Source organism: Trematomus bernacchii, unplaced genomic scaffold, assembly GCF_902827165.1.
Source record: "Trematomus bernacchii unplaced genomic scaffold, fTreBer1.1, whole genome shotgun sequence".
NCBI classification, from domain to species: Eukaryota; Metazoa; Chordata; class Actinopteri; order Perciformes; family Nototheniidae; genus Trematomus; species Trematomus bernacchii.
The window spans coordinates 22,282,393-22,295,360 of NW_022987973.1; the positions used below are offsets into that span (position 1 = coordinate 22,282,393).

At 36.8% G+C, this 12,968-nt stretch overlaps 1 protein-coding gene across 1 annotated transcript; it reads right to left on the reverse strand.

Annotated features, from left to right (window-relative positions):
* Nucleotides 1-227: 227 nt before the first annotated feature.
* Nucleotides 228-10,249, reverse strand: LOC117471634. Its single transcript, XM_034116769.1, has 13 exons — nucleotides 10,063-10,249; nucleotides 9,347-9,549; nucleotides 8,256-8,393; nucleotides 7,654-7,771; nucleotides 6,815-7,001; nucleotides 6,127-6,268; nucleotides 5,878-6,033; nucleotides 5,545-5,600; nucleotides 4,024-4,199; nucleotides 3,213-3,613; nucleotides 2,983-3,079; nucleotides 1,637-1,904; nucleotides 228-1,284 (listed from the first exon to the last, which is right to left on the reverse strand). The coding sequence occupies exons 1-13, from the start codon at nucleotides 10,183-10,185 to the stop codon at nucleotides 1,073-1,075; spliced, it is 2,277 nt and encodes a 758-aa protein (XP_033972660.1). The 5' UTR covers nucleotides 10,186-10,249; the 3' UTR covers nucleotides 228-1,072.
* Nucleotides 10,250-12,968: the final 2,719 nt, after the last annotated feature.

The following is a 12,968-nucleotide window of genomic DNA, read 5'->3' on the forward strand; positions in this document are numbered from 1 at the left end:
GCTATTCAGCAAACTTTTGCACGCTTACTGTCTCAACTCAAATGTTGAACATGTTGGACACCAAATCTGCTGAACATCAACTTGTTACTGTGAGCATGTTAGCATACTAGCACCTCCCCAAATAACAATTACGTTTGAGAAATGCATTAAACACATACACAAAATAGAAACACACATTGTTGTGTTTACTATGCGATATCAGTAATTCTTCAAAAGAAATGTCAATATAATGCAGATTTTCCCGTTTATTGTAAATAAAAGCCCATTTTGATTATACAAACATATGATTTCACCGTTAAAGATATAGCTGTATTGGTCTATTGAGACAGTTCACTGACAGAATCTAAATGTCTATGAAAAGTCATCTCATTACTGTATGTCATATACTGCAACATATTGTCAAGCTAAAGATTATTACACTGTTTTGGGTACATTTGTTTTGTATTTTTAAAGGCAAATCTTGATACAAATGTGCCTAAGTCTAAACAACTAGTCTGTAATGTACATCACTTAGAGTAAAAATGTATATAATGTACTTCAAGTTAATGTAAGATATAAAATGACAGATTCTTGTTTGGGTCCTAGAGAAGTAAAATACATAAATCCCAAATTCACACACATTCAATATCACTGTATCAACTGTTAACTGTTCCTGCTAATTCTTACTTAACCATAACAACTCTAAAACACCTGAAGTAAATGACTGGAAACCTTTTTCCGTGCGGTTGACAACAAGACAGTGGCAGCGGAAAAGAATCCAGCAAAACCAGACTGAATGGAATTCTGTTTTGACAGCAGTCTAGTATTTTTAAGTTGTGTCCTACCCTAAAACTGGTTTAGAAAAGAAATTGGGAGTGGTTGAAGACCGGCAACACAAGAGACAGCTACTGTAGATAGATAGCGTGATAGCTGAGCCTATTGTTCCAAGACCAACATGGTGTTCTATTCTATTTAATTTGTATCAGCCTCAAAAGAGTAACTCTTTAAAGGATAGGGTTGCAATTTGTTGAAGCCTGTGGTATGTAGAACAATAAAGGATTAACATGCAGTGTAGAACTGAGATTATTTGGGTTTAGTTATCATAGCTAGAATTTAAGAGAACTTTGCAGTCTTCTTCATTTCTCTTCCTTGTGAAGTAAACAACAACCGCAACTAACATCACCATGGATACAAAGAAGGCGCTGGCAAAGACAAAGGTGCTGGTGTTGGCGCTGAGGATCTCCTCGATTCCCCATCTTCCTGACCTGGATTCAGTGTCTTCCAGAAGAACTGATGGTACAATCACTGAAAGACAACCGAATAATGTTATTATAGTTTATAAATTAGATAGATAGATAGATAGATAGATAGATAGATAGATAGATAGATAGATAGATAGATAGATAGATAGATAGATAGGTACACTGAAAAAAACGAAACGTTGACTTTAATTAAATGTATTATGTCAACAGATTTTACATAACTGTATTAGGTTAGTTGAAAGCAATGATATTCAATAAGTAAGTTAAATATTAAGTTCAACTTAATATTATTGCTTTCATCTAATCTAATACAGTTATGTGACATTTGCTGACATAATACATTTAATTAAAGTCAACGTTTCAGATTTTTCAGTGCAGGTAGGTCACACACTAACCTTCAGCAGTTGGGCGGCTCTTCGTCATCACACTAGGTTTAACATCCATGGCTGGACTCTTTTTAACCACAGCAAGGTTTTGATCCATGGCTGCAATGGGATCAGCGTGCTCGATAAACCGGAAAGGACCCTGGGTAATTGAGTGGCTGAATGTCTCCTTGCCAAGCGATCTCCTGCGTCTGCGGGATGGATCTGACAGACAGCCCTGGGCACATCTTGAATAGGGAGTCCCAGGCTCACACAGGATGACGGAGCAGGTGATGTACACCTGTGAGTGGGGGGGTGGTTTAGATGAAAAGGAAATCAATTCATGCTTCAACAAGAGTGAACTATGGTTCATGTTGTACAATTATTGGCATTCAAACATGTCGTTTCACAATATTCAGGTTGTTTTTCATCCCATTTCATCTGGTCTTAACCGTTCTTTTGTTCTGTATTGAGTAGTCGTACCATGGCCACTGAGACTTCTCAACTCTGATTGGCTGCCAGTAATGGATTCACTTTTAATTAAAGTATAACAGGAATACCTCTACTACTTGTTTTTGTAGTTCTAAACCAATTAACCACTTTGAATTGTAGGTAAATATTGCAGCTTTGCCAAATTCTATTTGTGTAAACACAAACAACAACAACAAATATATATACTCTATAGCTGACGGCTTTCACAAAACTGTATTAGGTTAGATGAAAGCAATAATATTACGTTTAAATACTAAATGATAGGTTCAACCTAATATTATTTCTTCCACCTAACCTAATACAGTTATGTGAAATGTGTTGATGTAATACATTTCATTAAAGTCAACGTTTCAGTTTTTCAGTGCATGAGAGATAAATGGTGAAACTGACGATGGGGATACATTTTTACGTCTCCAATTGTCTCTCCATTTTTTAACCCATGGATAAACATGTTATATTATTTTAAAAACAGACATTGGGAGCAGATCTTTGCAGGATCACTTTTTGTTTTCAGAATCAAATGACCAGTTATTCATTTGAGGAGTGACGTCCTTAACTTAAAGATAAAACCTTGTGACTTGTTTTTTCATGTAAGGTCTTCTGTACTAAAGTTGTTAGTTTTACCTATCCCTCCTGTAAAACGTTCCCTTTTTTCGCCCTCTTCATTCGATAATACTACACAGTTTTCTCCAGTGCTCCTGTCATAATCAATTCTACAGTTGTTTTTTAATCAAGTACAGCCTTCTTTGACCAAATGCTTTGAAAAGTCCCTAATTTCAGATCATACTTCAAGTTTACCACCAAGTTCAACTGGGCATCCCATCTTCTGTAAGTTATTTATTGCATTCATGACTCTTCCCCAATAATTAGGTATTCAATATTATTACCTGTTCATAGTTTCCATTGAATTTGAAGGCTTGAACTTCAAAGTTGTATGTTTTTTGATTGGATGGGTAGACCACAACTGTCTCATCCTTAAGACACCTGTGAGAAATATAAATTGTAGCATGTCAAACACACACACAGATTAAGGAACTGCATATTAAATATCCTTATTATGATATGTCCATGTCTTAAATCAAACGGTTTGTGATTCCCAGAAAGCATCAGCACTCACCCGTTCTTGACGAGGTCATAGGAGAGGACGTTTTCGGGGTTGGTATTAGGAGTGGCTTTGCATGATTCAACAAACAAGGTCACGCTTGGTAGTTCCGATTCGGCCTGAATGCCCATGTACATTGTATCCAACAGCATGACTTCCACTGGATATTTGCTGGCTTCCACCTTACTTGTAAAGTTGTTGTCATTGTATATCTCAAAAGTGTATCCAAAACTGCCGAAGTTGGACTCGGTGAAAATGTAGTCAGACTTCTGGAGGTTGTAGTAGCTGGAGATGCTGACGGTTTTTGGAAACTGGCAAGAGATTTCGATTTTAACGGCCTTCCTGCGGATAATAACCTCACTGGGAAGCTCGTAGGACAGAATCTCATTTGCAAAAACGAGAAAGTCCCCTTTGTCCTGTATTTAAGAAAAATAAAAGTGATATAAACACGTTAGTTTCTGAAAAGGAAATGAACAACAATTTGGAGTTCACACAATGCAGACATTTTAATGTGTTTTATAGTGTTCTTCTAATCGCCATGCAAAAAACCTATAACTATAACCAGTTGCAAATGTATCAGATAGAACATTTTGTATTATTTTACATTACATGTCATTTGTTAGACGCTTTTATCCAAAGCAACTTACATACATTCAGTACTGTGGACAATCGCCACAGGAGCAATTTGGGGTGAAGTGTCTTGCCCAGGGACACAACGACACGCTGACTGCAGTGGGACTCGAATTTGCTACCCCCTGATTCGAAGTCCAGCACACCACCCACTGAGCCACAGCCTCCCTATTATAATGTAAAAGTTTTTCCTAACCAGAAGTTTGGTGCCGCAGGTGCTGAACGACATGACGCCCATGATGTGAGTGCCGTTGGAGGTGAGAGAGCATGACGAATCTATCAGCTGAAGGAAGTTGACGTCGATGCCAGGCATGGAAGATTTATCCAGAGCCACTGTCATCTTGTTTGGTGAGCAAGTAACAGTAGCCGTCCCTGTTAATAAATCACAAGTACGTTAACTCAACTTATTTCTTAATAAGGGCTACCAAAGATGTTCAGATATACATTTTATATTATTAAAGCCAGTTGTAAATGGGGGCCAAACGTGACACAACATTTTTCTCCACATTCTAAGATTATCTATGTAACAGTTTTACTCATCTGAAGTTGTAAAATGCATACACGTGTTCTTTTCTGAATGTGATTTGCTTTTTGAGTACAATACACCCCTTTTTCTATATAATGGTTGGATCAGGATTACTAGACACTTCGGATAACCTACTTTCTGAGAGTACTGTGGTTAGATTACAAAGGATAGACAGATTCAATCAAGGATTCCAGAGTGTCAAAAAGTGGTTCAAGGTAGACATCAAATTCAAAGACAGCATAGATCTTTAAATAATAAGGTAGCAAGAACTTGAATCAAACTACTGATTCATTCAGGATTTGCCATTAAAGTCTGGGAGACCAACCAAAATGTCCAACGCTGACTAGAATTCTCATCATCTTGGCAGTATATCGGTAGACTGGACATTGCTAAACCCTCACAACACACTCAGTGCATTTTTTCAAACCTTACGCACCGTCATGTTAACGTTGCAAATTGACTATAAACTACAACATTTCCATGTAATGGGGAAATATTGAGGTGGAAAATTACTATTCGCATAGACTTAATTTAAATTTTAAGGGGAAGCTCTTAAACATCGTAAAATGACTGTGTTCCACTGTTTTGGTGGTATTTGGAATTTCAATCCATTACTTGTAGCCATGTAAGGTTTAATTTGAACACTGTCACTCACAATGTAAGGTCACTTTTTGTCATAACCGTTCAAAATCACTTCAGTGTTGTTGGGAAAATACTGAATGTACTCAGTGTATATGGCAAGATGTATGATTACCTACTGTAGTAAGAGAAGCATGACACACTTTTTTAGGCATATGATAAGCTATGTGACAACAATAAAAATTATGATTTAGCCCCTAGGGAGATAGGCATATGACAAGCATGATCATTTCTGACGTGGGCTTCAGCTACTCTGAACAAAACATTGTATACTGCCTTGAACCGGTATTTCTCCATCTTGTGTTACACCCTCTCTTGTATATAAGCATGTGAAGGACACTGTTTGGGGAACTAGTTGTATCATATGCTGTATGTGATGACTACTTCCATTCTTGCAAGGATAATAAATACATGTGTCCTGTTTAGAAACTCAAGCCGGTGACGAGTAAGTAGTATGAACATCGCAAAGTAAACCCAATCTATTTATGGAGAGACTCATTAGGAGGATTTCCAAAGCAACTTTAACAGAGATAACCATGTTGATCAACAAACCTTGAATGAGAGCTGCTTGGGTCACCAGGACAACAACACACCTCATATCTGATTGGCTGCAAAAACAGAAAATATGTTTTAGTACAAAATGCAACACGAAGAAGAACATAAGTAATGGTAATGATTTCTATACTGTATCTGGTAACATCCAATATGCCAAAAAAAGTTAGATATACCTATATATAATTTAGTTAACAATAATTGTTATTTAAGTGGAAGATCATGTTACAAGATGTAACCAGAAACATGAATCCCCAGAATTGTCCCCGCCGGTCGGTCCACCTTACATAAGCAGGAAATTATAGCACACATTAAGTGGATAAGAGCATTCACCTTTGATTGGTCTCTGCAGTGAAGCAGACCGGGACGATTCGGTACAGGTCGCTGTGCTGTGGTGTCCAGCTCAGAATCAACTCAGCTGTTCCTTGCTCACCAGCTTTGAACTCTTTGGTCATGTTCTGAGGGCCACTGACCTGGAAGTCATTTATGCTTCAGGAATGGAGACAAAAGAAACAACTTAAAATCCTGACATGTTCTCAGTTGCATGTCCATAATACGGGGTCTTTCTCTAAGATTATATACCTGGCCTCTGTAGCCTTTGCTTGAGCATAAAGCTTGAATTTCTGACCCATGGTGGCATGAAGAACATCACCATGTGAAGGAGTCTTAGACAAGAACACGGGCTGCACAAGGCCATGTTCACAGCTTGATAGCGGAGGAAGAACTGAAACACAGATACAAGAGGTTGGCAAGAGGAATTCAGTTTTTTGTTTTGTTAGACTTGGGCTTTTTGTAGGGGTTTCTGAACTTCATGAAGTCATTTGTTGTCCATTGCATGTCTCTAGAATAACAATCTATCAGCTTATTTTAAAGGCAGTCATGAGTTAGGGTTAGGGTTAGGATATGAGGGTCATTGTAGACTTGTTTAATTTGTAGGACAACCAATGACTTAAGGGAGCAGGGATAATTCATTAACAGTGATTAAAAAAGGCATCACTGGTAATTTATCTTTAAAAAATAGACACGACTAAGCACTTTGGAAATAAAGAAATTACATTTTGAGGTAATGGTTTCAACTTAACAGTATCGCTGAACTGTTTTTCAATCAAAATAGAATGTTGCAATTGAACGGAAATGTGACATAACAATTGCATCTCTCTTATAATCACTTCATGACCCTTTTCATCATAATATCACAACTTAAAAATATCAAGTGTCTTTAGAATCAGACATAGGTCCAGATGTGTCTCTCTAATGAACATGAACTCACTCTCCATGGAGAACTGCAGCTTCACTTTGCAGAGAGGGGGGGAGTTCATGTCGGAGCCCTCCCGAAATACGGAGGTCCCGTCTGCGTAGGTCAAAGTGATGTTTTTCCTGGAGAAGTCCTCCAGCATCAGCTCGAACACGTGGACACCAACATCCACTTCACCTTTAGTACTGAGTACGCATTTACTCTGGCAGGACACAGAGAGTTATAATATTATTTAAAATGACCACACCAAAAATAACCCAAAACAAGTCAAAATCAAGAGTTCAGAACGTAATTTAACTAAAGTTATTATCAGTAAAATGTACTTAAATGATCTCATTATGCATAATATCTCTTTTAACATATTTTTATTTAAAAATATCATTATGTTTTTATCACTATCATGTTTAATTTTTGTTTTGCAATGTTGAAATGTGTCTATGTCGAGCAAATGTTGTATACTTTGTGTACGAATGAGTACATTTGTCACTTGTAATTTCACATGTCAAATAAATGTAGTGGAGATAAAAAATTCAATCTCTCTGAATATTCATCTAAGTAGAAAAGAGTCGAAGAAAATTATTTCTTAACATTAAAAATGTAAAAGCTTTGGCAAAAATGTGCATGAGTAATAAGTACTTTTTAAACTTTATCTAAAATACAGTATGGTAAATATATATTGTAAATGTGTAACCAGGACCCCTACTATGACGTTAGCATCCATGATAAAGCTAAATATATTAAACTAAAATAAAAAATGATATACAAGTTGAGAACAATGATATTACTGTTAAATGCTTAGTGTTGCAAATTATCATTACAGCTCCTGTTAGTATTTAACATTTTATATGCATTACCTCATCAAGAGTGAAGTTTGCTGGAGCTGCAGCGTCTGAACTAAAGCGACATCTCACGCGATCTCCATCGGGATCGTGTGCCAGGATATGAATCGGTGAGAAGCAGTTCTGAGGCACCCTGCATGAAAACAAAATTGAATTTGTGTTTACTATAAGTGAAACACATTTGTATACAGAATCATATTTTAGTTAAGTAGATTTGGAACACTTTGCATCTTGGTTCGTTTGTTTTCTTTTCCTTTAGGATTTACAGATGAAGAATCACAAATACCATAACACATATTTCTCACACTGACAAATAAAAACATTTTCATTACAATTTGTTTTAATTTAATGTTACACATGATCTGCTGATGATCATGTGTAACATTATGTGCAACATCTCAGAAGTGTTATTTTAACGTGTTTAAGGGATTAGGGTAGGGCTGATGTAAAGAGCAAACAATGATACTATGGCAAAAATATATTTTGCTAATATGGGAGTGGTATTCCATTATATATATATATATCTTACAGGTGGTGTTTGTATTCTTCTTTACCTGCAGAGCTCTGCTATATGTGCTTTTCATTGTCTTTGTTTCTAAAAAAATATATATTTTTACCGTAAAGAAGACACCGTTGTCGTTAAGGGGCAGCTGTTGAGGGCGTGTGAGTCAGATCGACTTCCCAGGTCCAACTCTGCCTCAGACGTCCATTTAGTTTTTCCGTCCACATTAGACCCCCAGCAGCAGCCTGATTGTCTGAAGACAAGAAGATACAGTGTGCTCTCAATCTGAAATACATTGATGCAACTTGGAAGTACTAAAAACGAAACCACATCAACTGTTTCAAAAACAGCTTTGTCATTGTTTACCTGATCCCTGCACATAAACACACCCTTTTGGTAATCTCTTATGTTCATTTCCTCATAGCATAGCTATTTGATATATATATATAGGCCAGAAGATTCAAATAAACAAAAACATATTTTTACATACAAAACATTGGACTCTATAAACAACATATTTGAAATGAAACAAATACAAATGTACAAATGTTGTAATAATAATAAAGGGAGTCAATTGGATAATTGGATTTAGAATAAAAAGTTACTTTGTTCCATGGCAAATCTAAAAATCTTAAACATGACGAGGACTCTTGTGTGTAGGCCATCATGTTTTTTTAAATGACACCATTTCAAGAATGTGTATCAGGGGATAGGCCTTTTCCCACTGAAGACATTTTGACCTGTCACAACTACAAAGGCCTAGCTGTTAGAAATAAAGTGACTGATGGCTGATTACCATTTAGTTGCTTTGAGTTCAGCTTCCTGGTGTATGCAAAACTCATGTATTAATGGATTTTAAACATAAATGTGTGTTCCTAGTGGCATGCTGGCTTACTCAACATTTGAATAGTTCATTATTAAAACCTGTGCTTTTCCTATCACTGATATTCAGAAACACATAGTGTTGCTAATTACATTATCGGCAGTGAACCAGGACTAATGATACCGTGAAATCAAAGCAGCAAAATGGAATTAATTACTTATTCCAGTATTAATTTAAAAATGTTTTCAGTTTAATGTCATTTTTTATGTTATTTTCTAAAATACAAATATATAAATACAAATCAAATCTAATTTAAGTTATTTCTATTTTATTACTACAGTAGAAGAAGTCAGAGTAGTTGGATTGCTGTGAGCTGGGCTTACTTCAGAGAGAAGGATGTTTGATTCTTCCGGACGGTTGCTGTTGCGTGCATTTCAGACTGGCACCACCTGCCCTGGCCCGTGTCATCCTGGTCCGTTTGCAGGACACTGGACTCTACGAAGCTCGTGCAAACCTCACTCTCACATGTGTGCAATGGCTTGTCCTGGCAGCTGCTTCTGCCATTCTGTCTGTGATGAAAAGTCACCTACAGGGGAAAAAACAGCATTGATACCACGTATAGTAGACAGTTAACTCGGTGAAACTGAGCAAACTGGATGAAAAGAATGTTCATGTTTGTTCAACTAGATTTTTGTACTGTTTTCTGGACTTGGCAGGTTGTAAAAATTCCACAAAGTCAAGTCAGTGAATACTTTGAAGATGGCGTAAGAGATATGATTGACTTTCAGGTTTTTCACACTCCGATAAGCTACTGTTCAATAAACACATTTTGAGATGCAAATGTTATAAAATATTTGTATATGGACTTAATGAAGCACACAGGTTCATTAAGTCCATATTAGTTCCCTTATATTATATATGCTTTATTTGAATTATTTTAAAGGCAAAACTTGATGATGATATACAATTATTGTTACAGTAGACTTCTCAAATAAGTAACCCTCTAGTATTCAACTTTATGATTTATTTGTAGTTCTATATTACAATATATTAGAGTATGAATATTTTAGGCAGATAGTGATTTAAAAAGAATACATACCTTGTACGTCCCATCCTTCTGCTTATGTGCAGGCTGGAAAGTAATGCTATCTCCATAAAAGCTAAGCGTCGATGAAATCCCTGTCAAAGCCAACAGCAGCAGGTAAAACGCTCCTGCCTCCATGATGTCCAACGAATTATGTTTCTGCAAAATGCTGTTCAGTCAGTTTCAATCTTATAGATTTGAGGCGGCTCCCTATGACATAGACCAACTGGACAAACCAGATATCTGTGCTGAACGGTAAGAATTCAAAAAATGTTTCTACTCAAAGGGTAATGTCATCGACAATAAAAACTGATTATGTGGTGGAGGATTCTTTTTTCTATGAACTTCCCTCCTCAGGGTTGGATTGTAGTTATCGTGTCAAGAGGCTGTATCCCACACCATGTGCGTCATTTCTTTTTGTCATGCACTGATTTAATGGATGGAAACTGTGTTGGGGGACCGTGTTTAATACCTCCAGTCAGTACAAATAAATGGGATCAGGAGTATGATAATTGATCCCATTGACAGTCAACAATTGAGCAAAGATAGCCTCATATTGCTGTTTGACAGCACCCATTACATCTAATACAAATCTGTCCTGAGGCATTTATTCATTTATATCTCTGAAAGTGGGAAAAAGGTAAATTATCCAAAATTAATATATCTCCAAACATCTTTTTGCCCAAACATACACTTAGACAATTCGTTGTGATCTTCTCTTAGTAACTCTTAGTAACTAATGTAATATAGTTTCTCTTTTATCCACTGAAACTCATTGGAGACAACCTGGGGAGGCCAACTTCCAACTTTGAACACTTTTGGATTAAATGATTAATTGGACATTTTTGAGAGGATTCTCAAAATTCTCTTTTTTTTAATTGGTAAACTAGAAAAAACATAGGAGTGTCTGATTCTGATACCACTCCAACCAGAACAAAATGAAAACACATAGTAGTTAACAGAACATTCTTTGCAATCATTTGACTTTTACAATAACAGCAAATGAGAGAACGGGACAAGCTGCTTGTTCGCATGTATTTTTAAAATGGTATCAGTATATCTCAGCCTGAGTTTGATGCCTCCGTTTGCTTGCTGACTTGTCTACATGTGTTGAATAGTTGAACTTGTTATTGTATTATTGTGCACATTTTCACTGCATCCGGTTCTCCATGGCTTCCTGGCAAAGGTGAGTAATTAGTGGCTCTGTAGTTGCCTTTAGGGCGCCTAGTTGTCTTCTGTCTGCATATTTTAAGTCACTGGTTTTAAAACAGCTCAGCAAAACAAACCACAAGCAACAAAATACCTTTTTTCTAAATAAAGACATGTTGAAATAGTGAATAGTCTTTGGCAATTATATCCCACATATAGACATCATATATGTTAATAGGGAGGTGAGGCTTACAGTAAGTAGAATGAGAAACCCATCCAATAGGTTTAGACACGAGTACTCCACTTGTGTCTAAACCTATTGGATGGGTTTCTCGTTATAGGGTTATAGTGATGAGATTAAGAGAATACTGGAAATCTGGTTTTAATGGGCTGCAGTGAGAACAGATTTAACCTGTTAAACCCCACGGACCCGCCGAAGGGGCCGAAACCACAACATCTGCAAGCAACAGTGTCTGAGGGCTTCTTAACATTTAATAAACTATGAATGTTTCATATCCATGTAACGGGAAGAAACTCAGCTAACTGATGATATGAACCATATTTAGCTAAACAAAACACAAGACTAACGCTGAGCCTCTGAATTAGCCCTGAGCGAAAAAATGCTAACGCCGTTAGCACAGAACTCACGGAATAAAACCCTTATTACTTATCGTAACTGCACATCCAACCCATCGATTAGCATCGTGAGATTACACAGATTCGATAGGTATCAGTATCATCACTCCATGATCAAAACTCGCAACATGAGAAACAAAAACAGATATCACAACACGTGGCATTAGGTAGCAAAAACGGCACATTTCTTACCTTAGCTGTTATTCTGATCAAAAGTTGTCTTCAATGGCATTAAAACGATAAAGACGCTGCTGAAGGTTAATCCATAGGTTAATCCAATGTGTCTGTGTCACTTTGAAATAATTTCTGATAATCCATCAGCAATAAACCTAACTTTATTGCTACATTTTCAGATTTCAGAGCGTAAGATCGGTTTCGCTTTGGGCAAACTGCGTGTGCATAGCTCTCATTTCTCAATGGTAACGTTGGTGTGTATGTGGAAATTCCCCTTAGATTCTATTGGCTCTAACGGTTCAAAAGAGATGTCAATCATCAAAATTGACCAATGGGTTCCAGAGAAACGGCACCCATTTCCACCCAAATGACCCCAGAGGTGGAGTTATTTTTGCTAAACCTCTCTAAAAAGGTCAAATGTCACTTGTTTTGCATCAATCTTGATACAGGGTACTTATTATATGTTGTAATTTGGATTCCTAAAGCTTTTAGTCTACTAACCCATCATCCAAGGGTGGTTTTCACTATAAGTAAAAAAGTTGGACGGACACTATAATTTACATTTTTTTACTATGTTCAATCTGAATTTTCTTTAAAATAAAAAAACATCTATATTGATTCTGACTCTTCTACATCCAACTCACAGGTTTATCATTACTTTGAGAAAAAATATTATTAATTTATCCCTTTTAGAAGGGAAGATATTGTCATTTGTTGTGGAAATGTCATTTTCGAGCCTGAGACCTGAAAAACAGGCTTGGGGCTGGACCCAGGGCCGGCCCGCCGCACTGGCGTTATAGATTTTTGCCTAGGGCGCTGAACTGTAGAGGGAGCGCAGGGGTGCCGCCAGATTTTTTTTATATGTATATATATATTTTTTTGTAGGCGCCGCCCAGATTATTATTCTTTTAGGCGCCCCTCAGATCAGGATTCATATGTTTTTTTGAGAATATGAAAAATAA

Excerpts from the sequence above, each read along its gene's own strand:
- LOC117471634 (XM_034116769.1), bottom strand. The coding sequence starts at position 10,185 with ATGGAGGCAGGAGCGTTTTACCTGCTGCTGTTGGCTTTGACAGGGATT. Across the intron at positions 9,550-10,062 it reads AGAAGGATGGGACGTACAAG|GTGACTTTTCATCACAGACA; the intron begins GTATGTATTCTT and ends TTTCCCCTGTAG. Across the intron at positions 8,394-9,346 it reads CAAACATCCTTCTCTCTGAA|ACAATCAGGCTGCTGCTGGG; the intron begins GTAAGCCCAGCT and ends TCTTGTCTTCAG.